The sequence below is a fragment of the Cinclus cinclus genome, chromosome 24 (assembly GCF_963662255.1).
Source record: "Cinclus cinclus chromosome 24, bCinCin1.1, whole genome shotgun sequence".
In the NCBI taxonomy this organism is placed as follows: domain Eukaryota; kingdom Metazoa; phylum Chordata; class Aves; order Passeriformes; family Cinclidae; genus Cinclus; species Cinclus cinclus.
This window is the reverse complement of record NC_085069.1, coordinates 5,497,040-5,521,208: the sequence shown is the minus strand read 5'-3', so window position 1 is coordinate 5,521,208 and position 24,169 is coordinate 5,497,040. Positions and strand designations below refer to the sequence as shown.

General features: G+C 43.5%; 1 protein-coding gene across 1 annotated transcript; it reads right to left on the bottom strand.

The window, feature by feature from the left end:
- Nucleotides 1–2,527: 2,527 nt before the first annotated feature.
- On the bottom strand, nt 2,528–22,524 carry FBXO47 (F-box protein 47). Its single transcript, XM_062508312.1, has 12 exons — nt 22,503–22,524; nt 20,930–21,021; nt 19,107–19,301; nt 17,327–17,491; nt 9,924–10,000; nt 8,322–8,399; nt 7,433–7,541; nt 6,458–6,631; nt 5,322–5,468; nt 4,741–4,883; nt 3,470–3,629; nt 2,528–2,646 (listed from the first exon to the last, which is right to left on the bottom strand). Exons 3-12 carry the CDS (start codon nt 19,273–19,275, stop codon nt 2,528–2,530), a joined length of 1,341 nt encoding a protein of 446 aa, XP_062364296.1. The 5' UTR covers nt 19,276–19,301; nt 20,930–21,021; nt 22,503–22,524.
- Nucleotides 22,525–24,169: the final 1,645 nt, after the last annotated feature.

Genomic DNA, 24,169 nt, shown 5'->3' with positions numbered 1-24,169 from the left:
CCGCTGAGCCCCGGAGGTGAGGAAAGGCTGCTCCCTCACCCCGGCACCAAATATAGCCGGGAATCAGGAGCCTGAAACATTCCAGGAGGAATCTGTGCAGGCACAAGTCTGGTTCTCAGTAACCTCCCCTCCTTCAGGCCCTGCGCGGAGCCGCATCTGCAGGGACGAGGGGAGCGCGGAGGAATGCGCGGAGTGGAAACTCAGCCGAGTGTGAAAGCAGGAACGATCCTTTCCTCTGACTCGCAGCACTCACAGAGCTGCCAGCTCTGCGGGATAACCCATTCCTGCAGGTCCCAAACCCGCCAGCTCCGGGCTGGGAGCTGAGGAGGGGTGGGAAAAAAGGGGACCCGGGCAAGGACAGCCCCTCCACGCCTCGGGTTTCAGCCAGGATCCAGCCCTGGCACTCTGGATTTGGGGATATTTGCTCCTGGCCCTGGGTTTTACTCACTCTCCACTGCAGCAGTTAAAATTTGGCAAAGGAAAAAGGAAAAAAAAAAAAAAAGGATTAAAAAAGGAAAATCCTCCTTTTTCTCAAGTGTCCCCATCCCAGCTCATCTGGACCTGGATGTGTTTGAGCTGATCCAAGGGGAACTTCAAAAGGAGGGTGCAGGGCTGGTGTCATTTCCCAGTTCACCCCAAACCGGGCAGGGGAGAGATTGGGAAGGAAAAGTCCCGTTTGGAAATGGAAACGTGGCAAAAAAACCCCTGCCACCAGTGATGTCCCCGGATCCCTGAAGTGTCCCAGGCCAGGCTGGACAGGACACCTGGGCTAGCGGGAGGTGTCCCGTGGCAGGGGCTGGCACCGGGTGGGATTTAATGATTTAATGATTTAATGTCCCTTCCAAGCGCTCCCTGAGCCGCCGGGAGTGCCAGAGCCGAGCAGTTAATGACAATTAATAAAGCCATCAATAATTCACGAGGAGCCGCCGTGCTGACATTCCAGCCCCGCCGGCTGCTCCAGGGAATCAAAGCGCTCCCTTTTCCCCTGGCTGTGCTCTCATAAAGGCCCCCCTTGTGCCGGGCTGCAATTGCTGGGGCCAGGAATGAGCCGGGACACACAAAGGGCCGGGTTCTGCTCCCTGCTCCCTGCTCCTGCTCCGGGATTATCGATCGGGAGCGATTCCTGAGGATAAAAGGGAGACACGAGGATGCTGCAGATTCCTGGCGGCGTTTTCCCGTCGCTATTCTCACATGCGAGGGTTGGGGATCAGTCCCGAGTGGAAACCAGAGCCTGGAATTTCTCTCCCTTCGGAAATCAAGCACAACACAAAGGCGGCGTTGCGGCGCCCTTAAAACATCACTTTGGAGCAGCCGAGGAAATAAAAAATAAAAAAAAAAAAATAAAAATAAAAAAGGATGTTCCTGGTGTTTTCCAGCAGGGAAACTTCCACCTCTGCCATCTACCGGCACCTGCACGGACTCACCGCCGATGGAGGTCCCGGAGCCAGATCCCGCCCGGAATTGTGGATTCCACAAACGCCTCCAGGATTGGTAGCACGCAAAACTTCAGAGCAGTTCTCAGGTTGCTGCTGAAGGGAGCAGGTGGGGGCAGCTGAGATAAATCGGTCCCTCACTTCCCGAGCTAAATGTGGGAAAAGCTGGTGCTGGAGGAAGGCTGAGAGGTTTGGAAAGGGAATATTCGGGTGGGGAAAGAGGCTCAGAGGTTTGGAAAGGGAATATTCGGGTGGGGAAAGTGGCTCTTCGGGAAGCTGGAGGCTGCAAACAGCACAGAGAGTGTGAGTGCCTTTTATTGCCATCACAGGGTTTGTCTACAAGGCAACAGAGCAGAAAATCAAACCCTTCTCTGAGCAGCAAATATTTATCCATTTAATGAACCAGTGTTCTAACTGAATGGGTGTCTTCAACTTGGCTAAATCCTAAAACACTTCAACAGTTGCTACCTGGGGCAGGGGGGAAGAGATTTGAAGCTTCTTTTGCTTTATAAAACCTGGAGATTTAAAGGAAAAAAAAAATGCCTTGCTTGATCAAAGCACTGGAATTGCTTTCAGAAATCACCTTTCCCTAAAGCTGAATGCACAAACTACAGAGCCTTTCTGTCACAGAGCCTGAGTTAGAGACCTTAGCAAGCTGGAAAAATGCAGCTCCTCAAACCCCATCCCTCCCTTTCCTCTTCAATTCCCAAGAGAAAACAAACTTAAGAGCTGAGAATGTTTTGGGTTCTGGGCTAAGATAACAAGAGCTTCAGTTGGTGCCTGCACATCAACTCTGGAAACCATGTCATTTTAATGGTGTGTGCAAACATGCACAGTGGGAAAAGAACGCAGTTGGAGTTCCCAAAGGAGAGGCCCCAGCCCTCTTCCCTGGAGGAGCAGAGCACGTGCAATGGAATTCCACTCCCCAAGCCCTCCATGAGCTCACTCAGCTGGCCTGGCTCGGCTGAGCTCAGCTTCTGCCACCCCAGCTCTTACTGGGATGGGGATTTAAGAAATAATCAGAGATTTCTTTGCAAATGCTCAAAGGAGAGGGAAGAGAGATCCAGCAGGAGCAGAGGAAGGGGCTGTGGAACTCAGGTGGTGCCGCTGGTGTTGCCCACGGCCATGTAGAGGATTTCCTTGTGGAAGTTGGCCTGTGCATTCATCAGGTGGAAGAGGTTCAGGAAGCTGCTGTCCTCCTCATCCCGCTCCCCTGCAGGGCACAGAAAGCACAGCAAAGGAGCACTGAAGCTCAGGAGCTCAGCCAGTGAAGCTCAGGAGGCGAATCCTGAATCTCCCTGGGGCAGAGCTCTCAGCAGAGGGAGCAGCAGCCTCCTCAGCGCTCTGTGCTGGGATTTATCCTCGGGCTCTGCCCCCTGGCAGCAGAGCAGGAGCTGTGCCAGACTCCTTCCCCAGCCTGTCCAGGGACACCCAGGGACAATGGTGTGTGCCAGACAAGGAGCTGAGCTGAGCTGAGCTCAGCTGAGCTGGGTGTTCCTCGCTCCAGCTCAGTTCCACCTGAGGCTCCAGCAGGGCTGAGGAGAGGCAGCAGCTGCTGCTGGTGCAGGTTTAGGCTCAGCCCAAAAAGGACTTTGGGCTCAGCTTTCTGGTGGGACAGATTTTAAACCACTGTTGGTTTCACCACCCCATGGCAACAGGGATCCCTTAGCAAGAGAAGTAATTTAAGATAAATATTTCTTCCCAATTATGACACTTGCTTGGTGATTTTTGTTGCCCCCAGCAGCTTTGGCTGCCCCTGGATCCTTGGCAGTGTCCAAGGCCAGACTGGGCAGGGCTTGGAGCCACCTGGGACAGTGGGAGGTGTCCCTGCCCATGACAGGAGTGACATTTTAAGGCCCCTTCCCACCCAAACCATTCTGAAACTCTGGAAATCCGTGCTTCGATGTCCTTAAAGCCCTCAGGCTCTGCAGGACTGCCCTGCCTGGGGAGGGAGGGAAGGCCAGGCTGCTCTGGCTGCCACGGTTGGCTCCAGAACTGGTCCAGGAGCTGGCCCAGGCCCAGGGGCTGAGCCTTACCAGCCAGCACTGCCTGCAGCATGTCCATGAGCATGTGAGCAAAGGCGTTCTCCAGGCACTCCAGGAAGTTGTTTCTCTCCCAGGGAGTGCTGAAAACTTTGCAGACCTTCTGCATCATCTTCACTGCCCAGTCCATGCAGTACAGGTCCTTCTCACACACCTGGAGGGCAAAGGAAGGAATAAAAACTCAGATTTTATGGTGCAAGATCAAATCTTAGCATTCACTATTGGTTCTGGATCAGTTGGGGTGTGACAAGGACACAGGGATTGTTCTTGCTGGCACAAAGGGAATTCTGAACCATTTGCGGGTGGTGCTTCTCCTCAGGGATGTGCTGGACAGGGAGCAGAGAGGTGAAAAAGCACCCAGGGCTGGATTTATCCATGGGAAGGGCACCCAGGGCTGGATTTATCCATGGGAGGAGCACCCAGGGCTGGATTTATCCCTGGGAGGAGCACCCAGGGCTGGATTTATCCCTGGGCAGAGCACCCAGGGCTGGATTTATCCATGGGAAGAGCACCCAGGGCTGGATTTATCCATGGGAGGAGCACCCAGGAGTGGATTTATCCATGGGAGGAGCACCCAGGGCTGGATTTATCCATGGGAGGAGCACCCAGGGCTGGATTTATCCATGGGAGGAGCACCCAGGAGTGGATTTATCCCTGGGAAGGGCACCCAGGGCTGGATTTATCCCTGGGCAGAGCACCCAGGAGTGGATTTATCCCTGGGAATACCCCCCAGGGCTGGATTTATCCTTGGGAGGAGCACCCAGGAGTGGATTTATCCCTGGGCAGAGCACCCAGGGCTGGATTTATCCATGGGAAGAGCACCCAGGAGTGGATTTATCCCTGGGCAGAGCACCCAGGGCTGGATTTATCCCTGGGAGGAGCACTCAGGGCTGGATTTATCCCTGGGAGGAGCACCCAGGAGTAGATTTATCCATGGGAGGAGCACCCAGGGCTGGATTTATCCATGGGAGGAGCACCCAGGAGTGGATTTATCCATGGGAGGAGCACCCAGGGCTGGATTTATCCATGGGAGGAGCACCCAGGAGTGGATTTATCCATGGGAGGAGCACCCAGGGCTGGATTTATCCATGGGAGGAGCACCCAGGGCTGGATTTATCCATGGGAGGAGCACCCAGGAGTGGATTTATCCATGGGAAGGGCACCCAGGAGTGGATTTATCCCTGGTGTGTGGGAGCAGGTGGGGATTCCTTTCCAGCCTGAGGCAGCAGATGTGGGACAGGGAGTCTGTGCTGAGCTGTACTCACCAGAACCATGAAGACCATGAGCCTGGCCAGCTCCACAGCTCTGCCATTCACAGCTTTGCTGGCCAGGAAGGTGAAGCAGATGCTGTTCCCACTGAGGAGGAGGAGCCGAGCGTTGTTCTCCATCAGCCACTCCTGGGGAACCACTTCAGAACGAGGGGAGAGAGGATTTCAGCCCCCTCCGAGCAGGGAGGGGAGCAGTGAAACTGCACAGGTAATTAGAGCTGTGATAATTAAAGCTCTCCTCACCAACTCTGTGACACAACCTCAGCCAAAACTCTCAGTGTAGCTGGTAAAAACCGTTCAGGAGAATTTTGCACGTTTGGGAAACGTTTCCTGAATAATTCAAGGCAAGATTTGAGTTTTAAAGGTCTGCATGGATTCTTAAAAAGATTTCTCCATGGGGAAAGACAGCCTGGATGTGGAAGGGACGCTGGGTTTCTCTCATCCCAGCCTGGCTCCCCAGTGTGATGACTTTTCCAGTTAAGCCACAGCTACTGAGAGGAATTTTGCAGCACACAGCTGGGTTTGGAGGATGTGAGGATCCATAATCCCAGGGATTAATGATAAAGGCAAAAACACACCTGACAGCTCATCCACAAGACTGATAACATCATCTGCTGTCCATTCTCTAGCTTCTGTACCATACAGCAGCTTAATTGCATCAGCTAAACCCTTCAGACTGGTCTCATCTGTTGGTCCTTCTATCATTTTCTGCCAGACCACATGTCCTGAGTGATATATCAATCACAATTGCTAGTGAGTGACAGTTTTTTAAACAAGGAAGTTGCTAAACTCAGCCTCACAGCAGAGGCAGAGGAGAGGAATTCGGGTGACACCACTGAGGCTTTGTGGTTATTTTCCATCTGTCATTTTAGCAGGAACTGTGAGTCAAACTTAAACCCAGGTTTAATAATTAAGTGAGAAAATGTGTCTTCCTTCAGGGAAATGGGTGCTTCTTTGAGGTGGATTTAAATCTACCCCAAGCAGGGGAGAGTAGAGGAACAGAGGTGTCATTTAATTTCTTCACTGAACTGGAACTTACACAAGTGTGTGTATAATTTAGATATTTTCTGTACGTTGATGATGTCTGGTTGAGCAGAACTATTTTTTCCCCAGGCAATGCAATGGCTCCAGTGGCTTCAGATGGACAGAGGGCAGGTTTAGATTGGGTTTTAGGAAGGGATTCCTCCCAGGGAAGGGAATCCTCCAAAGGAAGGGAATCCTCCCAGGGAAGGGAATCCTCCAAAGGAAGGGAATCCTCCCAGGGAAGGGAATCCTCCCAGGGAAGGGAATCCTCCAAAGGAAGGGAATCCTCCCAGGGAAGGGAATCCTCCCAGGGAAGGGAATCCTCCCAGGGAAGGGATTCCTCCAAAGGAAGGGAATCCTCCCAGGGAAGGGAATCCTCCCAGGGAAGGGATTCCTCCCAGGGAAGGGATTCCTCCCAGGGAGGACCCTGTGAGGGAGGCGAGAGGCTGGAATGGATTTCCCAGAGAAGCTGTGGCTGCCCCTGGATCCCCGGAAGCGTCCCAGGCCAGACTGGACTGGATTTGGAGCACCCTGGGACAGGAGAGGGTGGCCCTACCCACGAGGCACCGTGCGGGCTTTAGGATCCCTTCCAACCCAACCCATTCCCCGACCCCTCTATTCCAACACCGTCACATTTCTCGTGTTTTCCCACCGCAAAACCTCTTCTCTAGGACCCTCCCTTTTTGCTCACCATCGCGGGAGGACACGGGTCCGAAGATGATGTAGAGCAGGCGGGCCTGGTTCACCATGGGCCAGGGTTTGAGGATACGCGTGAGCCAAAAGGCGGAGTCGCCGCGGCGGCTCCCGGCCAGCAGCACCCCCCGGCAGTACAGGCGGATCCGCAGCTCCAGCCTCCGGGCACTGCCTGCAAAACCGGCTGGGTCAGCGAGGGCCCGAGCCCCGCTGCTCCCGGGGTACCGCTGCTCCGTCGGAGGGCAAGAGGGGAGGCTGCTCGTAACACGTTTCATTCCCTTTTTCGTCTCTCGCTGCCTGAATTTGGATGCTTTGCTGGAATTCGGGTGGTGGGATCTGCGGGTGAATCCTCTGGGAGTACCCATGAGGGTTGTGGGGGTTTGGTTTATTTTTTTTTTTTTTTTGGTGATGGGTGGGGGGCAGGGTGATGAGGCTGTTCCCTGTTCTGCGTTCAAATTCCCTGTTCTACGCTGGGAAATGGGAGAATTTCTTGGGAGGAGTTTGTCCCATCGACGTCGGGATTCAGAAATGTTAAACCTCACTTTTCACCGCTTGGTTTTATTTCAAATCGGGTTCTTTTCCCATCGATTGCACTGGCCTAGAGCAGGAAAGATTCAAATCCACGTTAAAGAAGAGACCCAAGTGATGCTTTGGATTGATAATGGGATAATTTAAAATCCATAAAGGCCTCTGAAGACAAATGAGAATTAAAAACAAAACAAAACAAAACAGAACAAAAAAAAAGCGCTCCACTCTGCCCTTGGGCAGGAGCAAACAGCCGCGTCCATGGAGGTGAAAACCCAGAATTCGCTGGGATTTTTCTGTGATTCCAGGGTCAGGAGCCCAAGGCTGAACCTCAGTCCCACCCCCATTCCATCTGCAGCGATCCAGAACCATTTCCTTCCCTCCCCGGGCTGGCACTTTGGGGTTTTTTGGTTTTGTTTCCTTTTTTTGGGGGGGATTTCTGGGTTACCTGGTTTGCTGCTGACCACAGTCTGCACTTTCCTGGCTAAATTGCTGAGCTCCCAGAGGAAGTTGAACACCCGGTGGCACTCGAGCTCATCCCAGCCCGCGGTCAGGATCTGACGGGAGGGGAAACGCAGGGGAAAAAAAAAAGGAGGTGAAGCAGAAATTCGGTTGTCACAGGCAGTGCTCCCAGCAGATAAACACCATTTATGCCGCAGGCTCGCAGGGGAGGGAGGGGAGGGAGGGTCGTACCTGAGCGGAGGGCAGGGAAGGCGCTGCCTGGAAATGAAATTGGCCACAGAAGAAACTTTCTAACATGATTTGAAGCATTAGAAAGCAGGAATTTATCAGCCTGATGCCTCCAAAAACTGCTGAGGTCGTCCCAAAATCTGATTTCTGACTCTTAAGTGGGAAGTACTTGCTACAAAATATCCCAGCATCAATAACCTCCCTCTTCTAAGGGAGGATTTTTATTTTTATATTTGTTTTGCATTAATTTGAAGCTGCCAGCAGCAGAAACTATTCTGATGTGTGGAGTCATTTCCCTGGAAGCTAAAGCATCTCTGCTCTTGGAGCTGTGGGATAAAATTCTCCTTTTCTCCCCTGTCTTCTTAGGTAATAAATTGGTAATTTATTATTAATTTATTGCAAAACCCAGACTGGCTGGGAGTGAAATCCAGGGCAAAGAATTCTCAGCAGTCAAATTTCACCACCAGAAAGAAAACTCAGAGAACTGTGTGAATAAACAACACCCCCAAATCATTAAAAAAAAAATAAAATAAAATATACTTCTAAAAATCTCGCAGAACGCCAATTAATTTAGATTATTTGTTTGGGTTTTTTTGTTTTTTTTTTTAATTTGTGCTCCTTGCCCTGTGTCCATGGGGATACTGTACCTGTAGGAACACCCCATAGCACTGCAAGCCCAGGCAGTGCAGAGGACTGGCACAACCATTCAGCTTGAAACAGGAGACCTGCAAGAGCAAACAGCAGTCATTTGTCCCAATTGCTCAATATTTAATTGCTGTGATTGGAAATTCTCTGTGCTCCTCGTGTCCCTCAGTTCAGAGAGGTTCAGGATCGACTCCCCTCTTTGTGTGAGTTATGGGAGTTTTGTGGAAGTGAGGTATTGAAATGAGTTGTGGTAGGTGTTTTAGGGTTTAGCGTTGAGTGGAAACTGGGGGTGTGCAAAAGGGGATTGGGGAGAAAAACCTCATTTTCAGAAATAACAGAAATCACAGGATCACAGAAATAGCAGAATCACAGAAATCACAGAATCACATAATCACAGGATCACAGAAATCACAGAATTACAGAATAACAGAAATCACAGAATCACAGAATGACAGAAATCACAGGATCACAGAAATCACAGAATCACAGGATCACAGAAATCACAGAATCACACAATTACAGAATAACAGAAATCACAGAATCACAGAATTACAGAATAACAGAAATCACAGAATTGCAGAATCACAGAAATCACAGAATCACAGAATGACAGAAATAACAGAATAACACAAATAACAGAATCACAGAATCACAGCAATCACAGCAATCACAGAATCACAGAAATAACAGAATAACAGAATCACAGAAATAACAGAATAACACAAATAACAGCAATCACAGAATCACAGAAATAACAGAATAACACAAATAACAGCAATCACAGAATCACAGAAATAACAGAATAACACAAATAACAGAATCACAGAATCACAGAATCACAGAAATAACAGAATCACAGCAATCACAGCAATCACAGCAATCACAGAAATAACAGAATAACAGAATCACAGAAATAACAGAATAACACAAATAACAGAATCACAGAATCACAGAATCACAGAATCACAGAATCACAGCAATCACAGCAATCACAGAATAACAGAATCACAGAATCACAGAATCACAGCAATCACAGCAATCACAGAATCACAGAAATAACAGAATAACACAAATAACAGAATCACAGAATCACAGAATCACAGAATAACAGAATCACAGCAATCACAGCAATCACAGCAATCACAGAATTAAGCAGGGTGCAAAAGACCTTTGAGGACACCAAGTGCAGCCCAGGAGCCAAGAGCTGCTGCTGGATAAAGCAGGCACCAGTGCCAGCCTTGACTTCAACACCTCCCTGGCAGCACATCCAGTGCCCAGTCACTCTTCCTGTGAGCCATTTTTTCCTCATTTCCAGCCCAAAATTTCCATATCAAACCAATGGGAGGCTTGGATGAATAATGAGATATTCCCTGATTCATGAATTCCCTCCTGGATTGGCCAAATCTTTAATTTACAGGATGTAACCCAGAGAGAACCTTGCTTTTCCAAGGTTTTTCTCCTGCTTGGAGGATGTTTGGTCTCCAGAACTCTGCTCAGTGATCAGAATTACAAATTATGTTCATGCTAAGGGTAGCGAGGGTACAAAAATTTCTAGAAAAGGCATTAAAAAAAAAAAAAAATCATTTTGGAATGATGGGACTTACCCCTGAGAGCACCTTGTGCACGTACTTGAGCCTGTCCCTGGTGGGCAGCAGCAGGGTGCACCTCTTGAGCAGCAGTCCTGTGGGAAAGGGCTTCAAAACACTGATCTGGGGCTGCTCAGACACTGCTGCAGCATCCTCAGGGGGGCCAAAAAATCCAGGGGGAAAAGGGGGGGACAGGGAAAAAAAATCCAGGGGGAAAAGGGAGGGACAGGGAAAAAAATCCAGGGGGAAAAGGGAGGTAGGGAGGGAAAAAAATCCAGGGGGAAAAGGGGGGGACAGGGAAAAAAATCCAGGGGGAAAAGGGGGGGACAGGGAAAAAAAATCCAGGGGGAAAAGGGAGGGACAGGGAAAAAAATCCAGGGGGAAAAGGGAGGGACAGGGAAAAAAATCCAGGGGGAAAAGGGGGGGACAGGGAAAAAAAATCCAGGGGGAAAAGGGAGGGACAGGGAAAAAAATCCAGGGGGAAAAGGGGGGGACAGGGAAAAAAATCCAGGGGGAAAAGGGAGGGACAGGGAAAAAATCCAGGGGGAAAAGGGGGGGACAGGGAAAAAAAATCCAGGGGGAAAAGGGAGGGACAGGGGAAAAAATCCAGGGGGAAAAGGGGGGGACAGGGAAAAAAAATCCAGGGGGAAAAGGGAGGGACAGGGAAAAAAATCCAGGGGGAAAAGGGAGGGACAGGGAAAAAAAATCCAGGGGGAAAAGGGAGGTAGTGGCAGTAGTAGCAGTAGCAGTAGTAGTGTCAGTAGCAGTGTTACTATCAGTAGCAGTGTTACTATCACTAGTAGCGTTACTATCAGTAGTAGCGTTACTATCAGTAGCAGTGTTACTATCAGTAGTAGTGTCAGTAGCAGTGTTACTATCAGTAGTAGCGTTACTATCAGTAGTAGCGTTACTATCAGTAGTAGCGTTACTATCAGTAGCAGTGTTACTATCAGTAGCAGTGTTACTATCAGTAGTAGCGTTACTATCAGTAGCAGTGTTACTATCACTAGTAGTGTTACTATCAGTAGCAGTGTTACTATCACTAGTAGCGTTACTATCAGTAGTAGCGTTACTATCAGTAGCAGTACCAGTAGTAGTGTTACTATCAGTAGCAGTGTTACTATCAGTAGCAGTGTTACTATCAGTAGTAGCGTTACTATCAGTAGTAGCGTTACTATCAGTAGCAGTGTTACTATCAGTAGTAGTGTCAGTAGCAGTGTCACTAGTAGTGTTACTATCAGTAGCAGTGTTACTATCAGTAGCAGTGTTACTATCAGTAGTAGTGTTACTATCAGTAGTAGCGTTACTATCAGTAGCAGTGTTACTATCAGTAGTAGCGTTACTATCAGTAGCAGTACCAGTAGTAGTGTTACTATCAGTAGCAGTGTTACTATCAGTAGCAGTGTTACTATCAGTAGTAGTGTTACTATCAGTAGTAGCGTTACTATCACTAGCAGCGTTACTATCAGTAGTAGCGTTACTATCAGTAGCAGTGTTACTATCAGTAGCAGCGTTACTATCAGTAGCAGTGTTACTATCACTAGTAGCGTTACTATCAGTAGCAGTGTTACTATCAGTAGTAGTGTTACTATCAGTAGCAGTGTTACTATCAGTAGTAGCGTTACTATCAGTAGCAGTGTTACTATCAGTACCAGTACCAGTAGTAGTGTTACTATCAGTAGCAGTACCAGTAGTAGTGTTACTATCAGTAGCAGTGTTACTATCAGTAGTAGCGTTACTATCAGTAGCAGTACCAGTAGTAGTGTTACTATCAGTAGCAGTGTTACTATCAGTAGCAGTGTCACTAGCAGTGTTACTATCAGTAGTAGCGTTACTATCAGTAGCAGTACCAGTAGTAGTGTTACTATCAGTAGTAGCGTTACTATCAGTAGCAGTACCAGTAGTAGTGTTACTATCACTAGCAGTGTTACTATCAGTAGCAGCGTTACTATCAGTAGCAGTGTTACTATCAGTAGCAGTGTTACTATCAGTAGCAGTGTTACTATCAGTAGCAGCGTTACTATCAGTAGTAGCGTTACTATCAGTAGCAGTGTTACTATCAGTAGCAGTACCAGTAGTAGTGTTACTATCAGTAGCAGTGTTACTATCAGTAGTAGCGTTACTATCAGTAGCAGTACCAGTAGTAGTGTTACTATCACTAGCAGTGTTACTATCAGTAGCAGCGTTACTATCAGTAGCAGTGTTACTATCAGTAGCAGTGTTACTATCAGTAGCAGTGTTACTATCAGTAGTAGTGTTACTATCAGTAGCAGTGTCAGTAGCAGTGTCAGTAGCAGCGTTACTATCAGTAGCAGCGTTACTATCAGTAGCAGTACCAGTAGTAGCGTTACTATCAGTAGCAGTGTTACTATCAGTAGCAGTGTCACTAGCAGTGTTACTATCAGTAGTAGCGTTACTATCAGTAGCAGTACCAGTAGTAGTGTTACTATCAGTAGCAGTGTTACTATCAGTAGCAGTACCAGTAGTAGTGTTACTATCAGTAGCAGTGTTACTATCAGTAGCAGTGTCAGTAGCAGTGTTACTAGCAGTGTTACTATCAGTAGCAGTGTTACTATCAGTAGCAGTGTCAGTAGCAGTGTTACTAGCAGTGTTACTATCAGTAGCAGTGTTACTATCAGTAGCAGTGTTACTATCAGTAGCAGTGTTACTATCAGTAGCAGTACCAGTAGTAGTGTTACTATCAGTAGCAGTGTCAGTAGCAGTGTTACTAGCAGTGTTACTATCAGTAGTAGCGTTACTATCAGTAGCAGTACCAGTAGTAGCAGCGTTTCCTGCATTTCCACCGTTCCGTCACCACCCCCTGATGCTCCTTCTGGATTTTCTTTGCCTTTTGTCCCTTTCCTTGCTTTGCTTTGGGATTTTTCCGTCCTTGCAGTTCCCATTTTCTGGGCTTTTCCTTCCCCGTTTCCTCACTCGCTCCTTTCCCCTCTCATCGTTCTGTCATTTCCACTTTCTCTCTTTTCTCTTATTCTCACTCTTTGCTTTGTTTGGGTTTTTTTTGTCTGTTTGGGGTTTTTTGTTGTTGTTTTTTGTTTGTTTTTTGGGGTTTTTTTGTCTGTTTGGGGTTTTTTGTTGTTGTTTTTTGTTTGTTTTTTGGGTTTTTTTTGTTTGTTTGGGGTTTTTTGTTGTTGTTTTTTGTTTGTTTTTTGGGTTTTTTTTTTGTTTGGGGTTTTTTGTGGTTGTTTTTTGTTTGTTTTTTGGGTTTTTTTTTGTTTGATTGGGGTTTTTTGTTGTTGTTTTTTGTTTGTTTTTTGGGTTTTTTTTTGTTTGTTTGGGGTTTTTTGTTGTTGTTTTTTGTTTGTTTTTTGGGTTTTTTTTTTGTTTGTTTGGGGTTTTTTGTTGTTTTTTGTTTGTTTTTTGGGTTTTTTTTGTTTGTTTGGGGTTTTTTGTTGTTTTTTGTTTGTTTTTTGGGTTTTTTTTTTGTTTGTTTGGGGTTTTTTGTTGTTGTTTTTTGTTTGTTTTTTGGGTTTTTTTTGTTTGTTTGGGGTTTTTTGTTGTTTTTTGTTTGTTTTTTGGGTTTTTTTTGTTTGTTTGGGGTTTTTTGTTGTTGTTTTTTGTTTGTTTTTTGGGTTTTTTTTTTTTTGTTTGTTTGGGGTTTTTTGTTGTTGTTTTTTGTTTGTTTTTTGGGTTTTTTTTGTTTGTTTGGGGTTTTTTGTTGTTGTTTTTTGTTTGTTTTTTGGGGTTTTTTTTGTTTGTTTGGGGTTTTTTGTTGTTGTTTTTTGTTTGTTTTTTGGGTTTTTTTTGTTTGTTTGGGGTTTTTTGTTGTTGTTTTTTGTTTGTTTTTTGGGGTTTTTTTGTCTGTTTGGGGTTTTTTGTTGTTTTTTGTTTGTTTTTTGGGGTTTTTTTGTTTGTTTGGGGTTTTTTGTTGTTGTTTTTTGTTTGTTTTTTGGGGTTTTTTTGTTTGTTTGGGGTTTTTTGTTGTTGTTTTTTGTTTGTTTTTTGGGGTTTTTTTGTCTGTTTGGGGTTTTTTGTTGTTGTTTTTTGTTTGTTTTTTGGGTTTTTTTTTTGTTTGTTTGGGGTTTTTTGTTGTTGTTTTTTGTTTGTTTTTTGGGTTTTTTTTTTGTTTGTTTGGGGTTTTTTGTGGTTGTTTTTTGTTTGTTTTTTGGGTTTTTTTTTGTTTGTTTGGGGTTTTTTGTTGTTGTTTTTTGTTTGTTTTTTGGGTTTTTTTTTGTTTGTTTGGGGTTTTTTGTTGTTGTTTTTTGTTTGTTTTTTGGTTTTTTTTTTGTTTGTTTGGGGTTTTTTGTTGTTTTTTGTTTGTTTTTTGGGGTTTTTTTTGTTTGTTTGGGGTTTTTTGTTGTTTTTTGTTTGTTTTTTGGGTTTTTTTGTTTGTTTGGGGGTTTTTGTTGTTGTTTTTTGTTTGTTTTTTGGGTTTTTTTGTTTGTTTGGGGTTTTTTGTTGTTGTTTTTTGTTTGTTTTTTGGGGTTTTTTTTGTTTGTTTGGGGTTTTTTGTTGTTGTTTTTTGTTTGTTTTTTGGGTTTTTTTTGTTTGTTTGGGGTTTTTTGTTGTTGTTTTTTGTTTGTTTTTTGGGTTTTTTTTTTTGTTTGGGGTTTTTTGTTGTTGTTTTTTGTTTGTTTTTTGGGGTTTTTTTTTGTTTGTTTGGGGTTTTTTGTTGTTGTTTTTTGTTTTTTGGGTTTTTTTTGTTTGTTTGGGGTTTTTTGTTGTTGTTTTTTGTTTGTTTTTTGGGTTTTTTTTGTTTGTTTGGGGTTTTTTGTGGTTGTTTTTTGTTTGTTTTTTGGGTTTTTTTGTTTGGTTTTTTGTGTTTTTTTAATTTTTTTTTTTTGGCATTTTTTTTGTTTGTGATTTTTTTTGTTTGGTTGGGTTCTTTGATTTTTTTTTGTTTTTTGGGGATTTTTTTTTGTTTGTTTTTTGGCTTTTTGGGGTTTTTTTTGCATTTTTTTTGTTTGTGATTTTTTTTGTTTGGTTGGGTTCTTTTGATTTTTTTTTGTTTTTTGGGGATTTTTTTTTGTTTGTTTTTTGGCTTTTTGGGGTTTTTTTTGCATTTTTTTTGTTTGTGATTTTTTTTTGTTTGGTTGGGTTTTTTGATTATTTTTGGTTTTTTGGGATTTTTTTGGTTTTTTCTTTGTTTTTTTGGCTTTTTTGGATTTTTATTTGGGTTTTTTTTGCATTTTTTTGTTTGTGATTTTTTTTTTTGTTTGGTTGGGTTTTTTTATTTTTTTTGGTTTTTTGGGATTTTTTGGGTTTTTTCTTTGTTTTTTTGGCTTTTTTGGATTTTTATTTGGGGTTTTTTTGCATTTTTTTTGTTTGTGATTTTTTTTTGTTTGGTTGGGTTTTTTGATTATTTTTGGTTTTTTGGGATTTTTTGGGTTTTTTCTTTGTTTTTTTGGCTTTTTTGGATTTTTATTTGGGGTTTTTTTGCATTTTTTTGTTTGTGATTTTTTTTTTGTTTGGTTGGGTTTTTTGATTATTTTTGGTTTTTTGGGATTTTTTGGGTTTTTTCTTTGTTTTTTTGGCTTTTTTGGATTTTTATTTGGGGTTTTTTTGCATTTTTTTTGTTTGTGATTTTTTTTTGTTTGGTTGGGTTTTTTGATTATTTTTGGTTTTTTGGGATTTTTTGGGTTTTTTCTTTGTTTTTTTGGCTTTTTTGGATTTTTATTTGGGTTTTTTTGCATTTTTTTTGTTTGTGATTTTTTTTTGTTTGGTTGGGGGGTTTTTATTTTTTTTTGGTTTTTTGGGATTTTTTTGGGTTTTTTTTTTGTTTTTTGCTTTTTTGTTTTTTTTAATTTGTTTTTTTTTGCATTTTTTTGTTTGTTTTTTTTTGTTTGTTTGGTTGGGTTTTTTTGATTTTTTTGGGTTTTTTGGGGATTTTTTTGGGTTTTTTTTTTTGCTTTTTTGGATTTTTATTTGGGGTTTTTTGCATTTTTTTTGTTTGTGGTTTTTTTTGTTTGGTTGGTTTTTTTTATCTTTTTGTTTTTGGGGGATTTTTTGGTTTTTTTTTTTGGCTTTTTTGTTTTTTTTTTTATTTGGTTTTTTTTTGCTTTTTTTTTGTTTGTGATTTTTTTTGTTTGTTTGGGTTTTTTTGATTTTTTTGTTTTTTTGGGATTTTTTGGGATTTTTTGGGGGGGTTTTTTGTTTTTTTTTTCTTTTTTGGTTTGTTTTTATTTGGGTTTTCTTCGCATTTTTTTGTTTGTGTTTTTTTTGATTGTTTGGGGTTTTTTTATTTTTTTGTTTTTTGGGGGATTTTTTTGGTTTTTTTGTTTTTTGGCTTTTTTGGTTTTCTTTTTAATTGGGTTTTTTTGCAATTTTTTTTGTTTGTGTTTTTTTTGTTTGGTTGGGTTTTTTGATTTTTTTTGGTTTTTTTGGCTTTTTTTTGTTTTTTATATTTTTTTGGGGTTTTTTTGTTTTTTGTGGTTTTCTGTTTTCGTTTTTTTTTTGTTTTTGTTTTTTTGTTTGTGTTTCTGGATTTTATTTTTTGGGGTTTTTTATTTCTTGTGGGGTTTTTTTGTTTTTTGTGGGTTTTTTTGGTTTGTGTTTTTGGATTTTTGTTTTTGGTTTTTTTTTTTATTTTTGGGGTTTTTTTTCTTTTTGTGGTTGTTTTTGGTTTTTTTGTTTTTGTTTTGTGTTTTTGGAATTTTTTTGGTTTTTTTTATTTTTGGGGGTTTTTTGTTTTTTGTGGTTTTTTCTTTTTGTTTTTTTGTGTTTTTGGATTTTTTGTTTTGTTTTGGTGTGGTTTTGGGGTTTTTTGTGGTTTTTTTTGTTTTGGTTTGGTTTTTTGTTTTGTTTTGGGGTTTTTTTTGTTTGGCGTTTTTGTTTTTGGGTTTTTTTGTTTTTTTTTGTTTGGTTGGGGTTTTTTGTTTTTTGGGGGGGTTTTTTGGTTTGTTTTGTTTTTGGGTTTTTTTGTTTGTTTTTTGGTTTTTTTTGTTTTGGTTTTTTTGTTGGGTTGGTTTTTTTGGTTTGCTTTTTTGTTTGTTTTGTTTTTTGTTTTTTTGTTTGTTTTTTGGGTTTTTTTTGCTTTGTTTTGAGGTTTTTTGTTGTTTTTTGTTGTTTTTTTTTGTTTGGTTCTTTATTTTTTTTTTGTTTTTTTGTTGTTGTTTTGCTTGGTTGTTTTTTGTTTTGTTTTTGTTTGTTTTGTTTTTGTTTGTTTGTTTTTGTTTGTTTTTGTTTGTTTGTTTTGTTTGTTTTTTGTTGGTTTTTTGTTGGTTTTTTGTTTGGTTGGTTTTTTTGTTTTTTTTGGGTTTTTTTGTTGTTTTTTGGGGTTTTTTTGGTTTTTTTTGGTTTTTTTTTGTTTTTTTTTTGTTTTTTTTTTTTTTTTTTTGTTTGTTTTTGGGTTTTTTTTTTTTTTTTTTTGTTTTTGTTTGCATTTTGTTCTTGCTTTTCTTTTGGACCGCATCCTCCTCACTCCCTTTTCCTGGAACACAACTCCACGTGGGATTTACTCTCACCCAGAGCTCTGTAGTGCTCCAGGATGGAGGCTCCTTCTCCTGGGCTGGGGAGCTGATGGAAATCCTGCAGCAGCATCCTGTGACTCCCTGATGAGGTGCAGATATAATTAATGACACCACCACTGATGCTTTTGGACACCAAACTCAGCACGCTGATATCCTTCACTGCAAAATTAAAAAAAAAAAATAAAAAATTAAAACAAAATAAACAAAACCCCACCTAAAAAAAAAATCCTAAATCCCCACTGCGAGGGTAAAACCCAAATGAAGATCTCCGGGTCCGTGGATTCAAAAAGAAAGGTAAGAAATGAGATTATTTTTAATTTTTTTTTTTTTTTTTTATCAATGAGTTGGTGTTGATCTGCTTTGAGGGAGAGGTGGAGGAGTTCCAAGTTCAGGGATCTAAGGGGTGATTTTTCACATCTGATAGGAAAAACAACTTGGCAGAGATCGTGGGTGTGGCACGTGAAGGATTTTTTTTTGTGTAACTCAAGAGGTTTTTTTTTTTGGGTGGGACACACAGGGATTTTTATTCCATAAATCAGAGGTTTTTAGGTGGGACATGAAGGATTTTTATTCCATAAATCAGAGGTTTTTAGGTGGGACATGTGGGGATTTTTATTCCATAAATCAGAGATTTTTAGGTGGGACACACAGGGATTTTTTCCCATAAATCAGAGATTTTTAGGTGGGACATGTGGGGATTTTTTAGCATAACTTGGGAATTTTTAGGTGGGACACAGAGATTTTTTTTCCCATAAATCAGAGATTTTTAGGTGGGACATGAAGGATTTTTTCCCATAAATCAGAGATTTTTAGGTGGGACATGAAGGATTTTTTCCCATAAATCAGAGATTTTTAGGTGGGACATGAAGGATGTTTTTCCCATTAATCAGAGATTTTTAGGTGGGACATGAAGGATTTTTTTCCATAAATCAGAGATTTTTAGGTGGGACATGAAGGATTTTTTCCCATAAATCAGAGATTTTTAGGTGGGACATGAAGGATTTTTTTCCATAAATCAGAGATTTTTAGGTGGGACATGAAGAATTTTTTCCCATAAATCAGAGATTTTTAGGTGGGACATGCAGGATTTTTTCCCATAAATCAGAGATTTTTAGGTGGGACATGAAGGATTTTTTCCCATAAATCAGAGATTTTTAGGTGGGACATGCAGGATTTTTTCCCATAAATCAGAGATTTTTAGGTGGGACATGAAGAATTTTTTTCCCATAAATCAGAGATTTTTAGGTGGGACACACAGAGATTTTTTTTCCCATAACTCAGAGGTTTTTAGGTGGGACATGAAGAATTTTTTTCCCATAAATCAGAGGTTTTTTGGTGGGACACACAGAGATTTTTTTTCCCATAAATCAGAGATTTTTAGGTGGGACATGAAGGAATTTTTTCCATAACTCTGAGGTTTTTTACGTGGAACACACAGAAATTTTTTTTCCATAATCCAGATATTTTTAAGTGAGACACACAAAGATTTTTTTTTTCTATAACTCAGAGATTTTTAGGTGGGACACACAAAGATTTGTTTTTTTTTTTTTTCCCGTAACTCAGAGGTTATTTTGGTTTGTTCGTTTGTTTTTCCTTACTTAAAAAAGCTGAAAATTCACATTTCAATTTAAAATCACTTAACTGAAAGGCGACAACATTTTAAATAATAATTAAAAAAAAAAAAACTCTAAATCTTCGTCATTTCTTTGCAAACAATAAAAAGAAGAAACAAAAAAATGGAAGGTAAGTTTCAGATATCGATGTTTCTGATTACCTGAGAGATAATTCAGCACCATTTGGAAGATCTCTAAGGGGAGTATTTGGAAATCTCCCAGTGCTGACAGAGCCTGGGAATTCCTGCGGCCTCGGCTCCTCCTCCTCCTCCTCCTCCTCCTCCTCCTCCTCTGCTTCTGTCTGGGGACCGAGGTGCAGCTCGAGGTCATTGTTTCAGTGTTCCCATAAACTTAACCTGGAGAAAAAAAAACAAACAAACAAACAAACAAACAAACAAACAAAAAAAAATAATTAAAAAAATAAAATAAAAAGAGATTAAAGTCTGATTTTGTACGGAGGAAAAGGCTCCCGGGAGGAGGCTGAGAGGAAATGATTCCCTTGGAGTGAAAATCTCGTCTGTGTGCGTGGGATAAAGTGGATTTAGTGAAAGCAATTCCAGAAATGACTTTTAGTGCACGAGGAATAAAAATGTGTTCTAGCTAATAATTCAGGGGGTGGAAATGGGTAAAAGAAGGTTGGGGGGAACGGAGGGTTCAGCTGATTTAAGGGGGAGGAAGGGACAAAAGCACTGAGGGCACAGAAAATGAGAAAATCAGTTCTGGAGAAGGGAATTCTTGGGGATTTACCCGTGAGGGTACAAGCTACAGCCATTAACGACATGGCTTTAATTTGTCACACTAATTATGCAGCAGAACACCGAAATTTCAGGGCTGTTATTGAAAGGATCATCACCGTTTCTCTTCGAGTGATAATTACTGATGGTGTAGGACCAAACCGAGGATTTAAAGCATCAAAATGATGCTTCAAACCCTTCTTTTCCTGCAGCACCGAGTTGGTGCAAGGCTTAATTTAACATAATGTGATATAAAAATAAATGACGCAGCGTTGCCCTGAAAATATCAGTGCCTCGGAATTTTCTAAAATCACCAGGGGTTGCAAATGAGCTCTGAAAGAATCAATAAATGGAATTATTTGATTCACCTTCTGGGTTTTGGGTGTCTAGAACAGCCACACTTCACAATGCCAGGCAACACTGGGACTCGCTGCGTCTTAAAATTTCTGTTCTGACTTGAGATTTTTCACATCGTTCCCCGATTCCAGCAGCTGAGGGGATGCCAAGTGCTCTGGGATAATTCCAGGAGCTGGCTGGAGCATCCCTGGATCCCCCTCCAGGCTACACTTCAACATCCCAGCAGTGGGAAATTCTCCCGGAGAACAAACCCCATTGTTCCCGGGATTCAAAACCGACCAAGAAATTACAGACAACAAACCCCAAACACCCTCCCTGTCAACACCCTCCACAATGAGGGCTCTGTGCTGAGAAATCAGGGGAATTTTGGGAAAAGTTCTCCCGGCTCTGGGGAGACAGGGGAATTGTACATTTAAGGAATTTTTAGATGTCGCCGGGAGCATTTTTAATTTAGCTGTGGGATATTTCTGGCTCGCTGAAGCAGCTGAAAATTTTCACAGGGTTTGGGAGGAAATGTGAGTGCTGGTGAAATGAGTGGGTTTAGGATTTTGGGAGGGTAAATCGACAAAATAGCTTGAAGAAAAATCACCTGGAGATAAAATTATATTACAAATGTTTATCTTCTAAAAGCAAGGACTTTCACACGCAGAATTGTGGATTCCATCTAAATTCCTCGTGGTCTACACAAAAATCAGCCCGTTCCCTGTTTATCATCAGGCACCACTAAACTTGGCTAAATCTGATGCATATTTCTGATCCAGGCATTAAAAATTGCAAAAGTTGCAATCCTATGATACTTTTCTCTCTTCCCACTCTCCTTTCTGTCTGGAGCTGTAAGGATTTGTAGGATTTTTCAGTGGTTTGTGGGTTTTTTTTTTTTTTTTAAATCTTACCTTTGCTCTCCAGTTGTGGAAGGAAAAATACTTCGCCACCAGCGAGGTTTTTTATGAAGGATTTGTCCAATATTTTTCTTTTTCTGTCCAACCTGGTCGAGGTTAAATTGATTATCACTGTTTTACTAGACAGCAGAGCTAGATAAAATTAATGTAAATAAAAATGAGAGCAAACAACCAGTTTTAAAGCCTTCCTTGAAAGCTCCCATTTGCTTCCTCTTTGACTTAAAGTGGGTTTTTTTTATTATTATTATTATTATTTTCTGAGGGAGTGGAGCCAGAGCTGTGCATCTCCATCTGCTGCTGGGACACCGGTGTTTGGAGAACTGCTTAATCCACACTGGAAATTGAAAGGCAAATGTTAAATATTTAACAATATCAGCTAAGAAGGCTCATCTTATTTGTCCCTATAAACTAATTTGTTTACAAGGCAGAAAGCATCGACTTCCACCCTTGCTGCCCTTAAGCAGTCGCTAAACTCCTGTTAATGGATGCACTTTAGTCCTGATATTTCTCCGAGCCCTGTGTTAGCGTTTGGCAAATATTTATTGCAAAAAAAGAAAAAAAAAAAAAAAAAGAGTGTTTACTCTTCAGATTGGTTTGGGATGTTTCCCTTTCCCTTCCTCATCACCAGGAGCATCAACCCAGTGGCTTTGAATATTAACTCCATGGGGGTTTTCATTTGTTTTGTTTTGTTTTTTTCCTGATTTTTTTTTTTTTTTTGGTGGTAAAAAAATTAAGGCAACATAAGAGTGGAAGAAAATAAAATAAGAGTTTTCAAGTACAAGCTGAAGTGGGGGATGGCAAATCTTAGAGCATTGAGCAGACCCATGGAGTCACCTTTTGTTAGCCCTAACCGAAAATTTCTGCTTTAAAAAGCGTTCCTAGCTACGATAAAGGCTCTACGTAAGATTGATGGTGCCAATTGGTTCTAAAACCACTTAAATTAGAGAATAATGTGATTATAAAGCAGAGCTGAGGGTCCCTGCGCTTGTTGTTGTTGTCGGCCGGGTTGTGGTGTGAGGGGATTGGCTCCCAACAGAGGGGGAAAACACTAAAATTTAGGGGTTTTTTTCCTTACTCCAACCTGGATTTGCTCCTCAGGCTTCAATACTTGATGAAAGTGGTTATTTTTTTAGCTTTTTTTTTTTCCCCTGCGATTTTGAGTCAGATTTGGACATCCTTTAGGCCAAAGGATGGGCCAGGCTGCGTCCTCCGCCGGGACCCCTCTCCCTCGAGCTACCAAAAAACTCGTGGCTAAAGAGCTGAAATGAAGGACCCGAACCCCAAAACCTACATAAAATTCCTAAAGGACGTCTCACAGCTGATGCTACTCACACAAAACAATTTATCAGGCCGGTTTTTACCTCAGGGAAAAGTCCCTTTCCACAAACACCTCCGGCCGGGCGCCCACAGGGAGCTGTGAGGGAGCGGCAGGGGATGGAGCTGTGGGGTCACCAAACCCCGGCTTCCTGAGGGAGGGGGGAAACAACCTCCAAACCTCCGTTTTGTAATTATTCCTATTTAAATTCAACTCTTTACAGCCTTACTTCGGCCATATGTTGCTACTTACAGGGGTTCAAAGGGCTCGTAGGAGCAGGGGCGGGTGTTTACAGGCAGCACAGCTGTGTTTGGGAGCTTCAGCCAAAAGGCAGCGGAAAATGTCGGCGAATATTAAAAAGCAGCACAGCAAGATTCGATCTGATCGCTGTCGCTGCGGCCACAGACGAGCGGAGGGAGGAAACGACCACAGACAACGACGGCGTGTCCCCCCAGCGCTGTTCCCAGGGTGCTGTTGGCAATCCGCCGCTTGTTTGAGGTGAATTTATGCGACTTTTGGGTAATAAGGAATTTTCCCGCCTTTCCGCCCGCGGCCACTTCCGGTGAGCGGGGGAGGGGTGAAGGGGGCGCGCGCGCGGGGGGAGTTTCCCGCCCGCGCTGTCTCCGCCCATCTCGTGAATATTTAAATTAGAACCACGCCCCCACCGTGGGGTGATCAGCCTATGAGGTCACGCCCCTCGTGAATAATTAATGAGGGATCTGCGGGTTTTGGCGGGAGGGACATCGGGAGTGTCCTCAGGTCAGGACTGGGCAGGTCCCGAGGGTGGCGTGGGGTGGGGAGGTTCAGGTGTGCGGCGTGTCCCAGGTGTGGGATATCACAGGTGTGGGGTGTCACAGGTGTGGGGTGTCACAGGTGTGGGATATCACAGGTGTGGGGTGTCACAGGTGTGGGGTGTCACAGGTGTGGGATATCACAGGTGTGGGGTGTCACGGGTGTGTGGGGTGTCACAGGTGTGGGGTATCACAGGTGTGTGGGGTGTCACAGGTATGGGGTATCACAGGTGTGGGGTGTCACAGGTGTGTGGGGTGTCACAGGTGTGGGGTGTCATAGGTGTGGGGTAACACAGGTGTGTGGGGTGTCACAGGTGTGGGGTATCACAGGTGTAGGGTGTCACAGGTGTGGGGTGTCCCAGGTGTGGGATATCACAGGTGTAGGGTGTCACAGGTGTGGGGTGTCCCAGGTGTGGGATATCACAGGTGTGGGGTATCACAGGTGTGTGGGGTGTCCCAGGTGTGGGATATCACAGGTGTGGGGTGTCACAGGTGTGTGGGGTGTCACAGGTATGGGGTATCACAGGTGTGGGGTGTCACAGGTGTGTGGGGTATCACAGGTATGGGGTGTCACAGGTGTGTGGGGTATCACAGGTATGGGGTATCACAGGTGTAGGGTGTCCCAGGTGTGGGATATCACAGGTGTGGGGTGTCACAGGTGTGTGGGGTGTCACAGGTGTAGGGTGTCACAGGTGTGGGGTGTCCCAGGTGTGGGATATCACAGGTGTGGGGTGTCACAGGTGTGGGGTGTCACTGGAATTTGGGGTATCATCCCTCACCTCCATCCTCCCTCCCTCACCCCCACCCCTCTCCCCATCCCTCTCCCCACCCCTCTCCCCCACCCCTCTCCCCCATCCCTCTCCCCCATCCCTCTCCCCCATCCCCCTCCCCACCCCTCTCCCCCATCCCTCTCCCCCACCCCTCTCCCCATCCCCCTCCCCACCCCTCTCCCCCATCCCTCTCCCCCATCCCCCTCCCCACCCCTCTCCCCCATCCCCCTCCCCATCCCTCTCCCCCACCCCTCTCCCCATCCCTCTCCCCATCCCCCTCCCCACCCCTCTCCCCACCCCTCTCCCCCACCCCTCTCCCCCATCCCTCTCCCCATCCCCCTCCCCACCCCTCTCCCCA

Bases quoted from the DNA above. Each gene is read 5' to 3' on its own strand.
- FBXO47 (XM_062508312.1), bottom strand. From the start codon at position 19,275: ATGACCTCGAGCTGCACCTCGGTCCCCAGACAGAAGCAGAGGAGGAGG. The intron at 10,001-17,326 runs GTGAGAGTAAAT...CCTTTCCCACAG, and splicing joins GGAGCACTACAGAGCTCTGG to GACTGCTGCTCAAGAGGTGC. The intron at 3,630-4,740 runs GTGAGTACAGCT...TTTGCCCTCCAG, and splicing joins TCATGGTCTTCATGGTTCTG to GTGTGTGAGAAGGACCTGTA.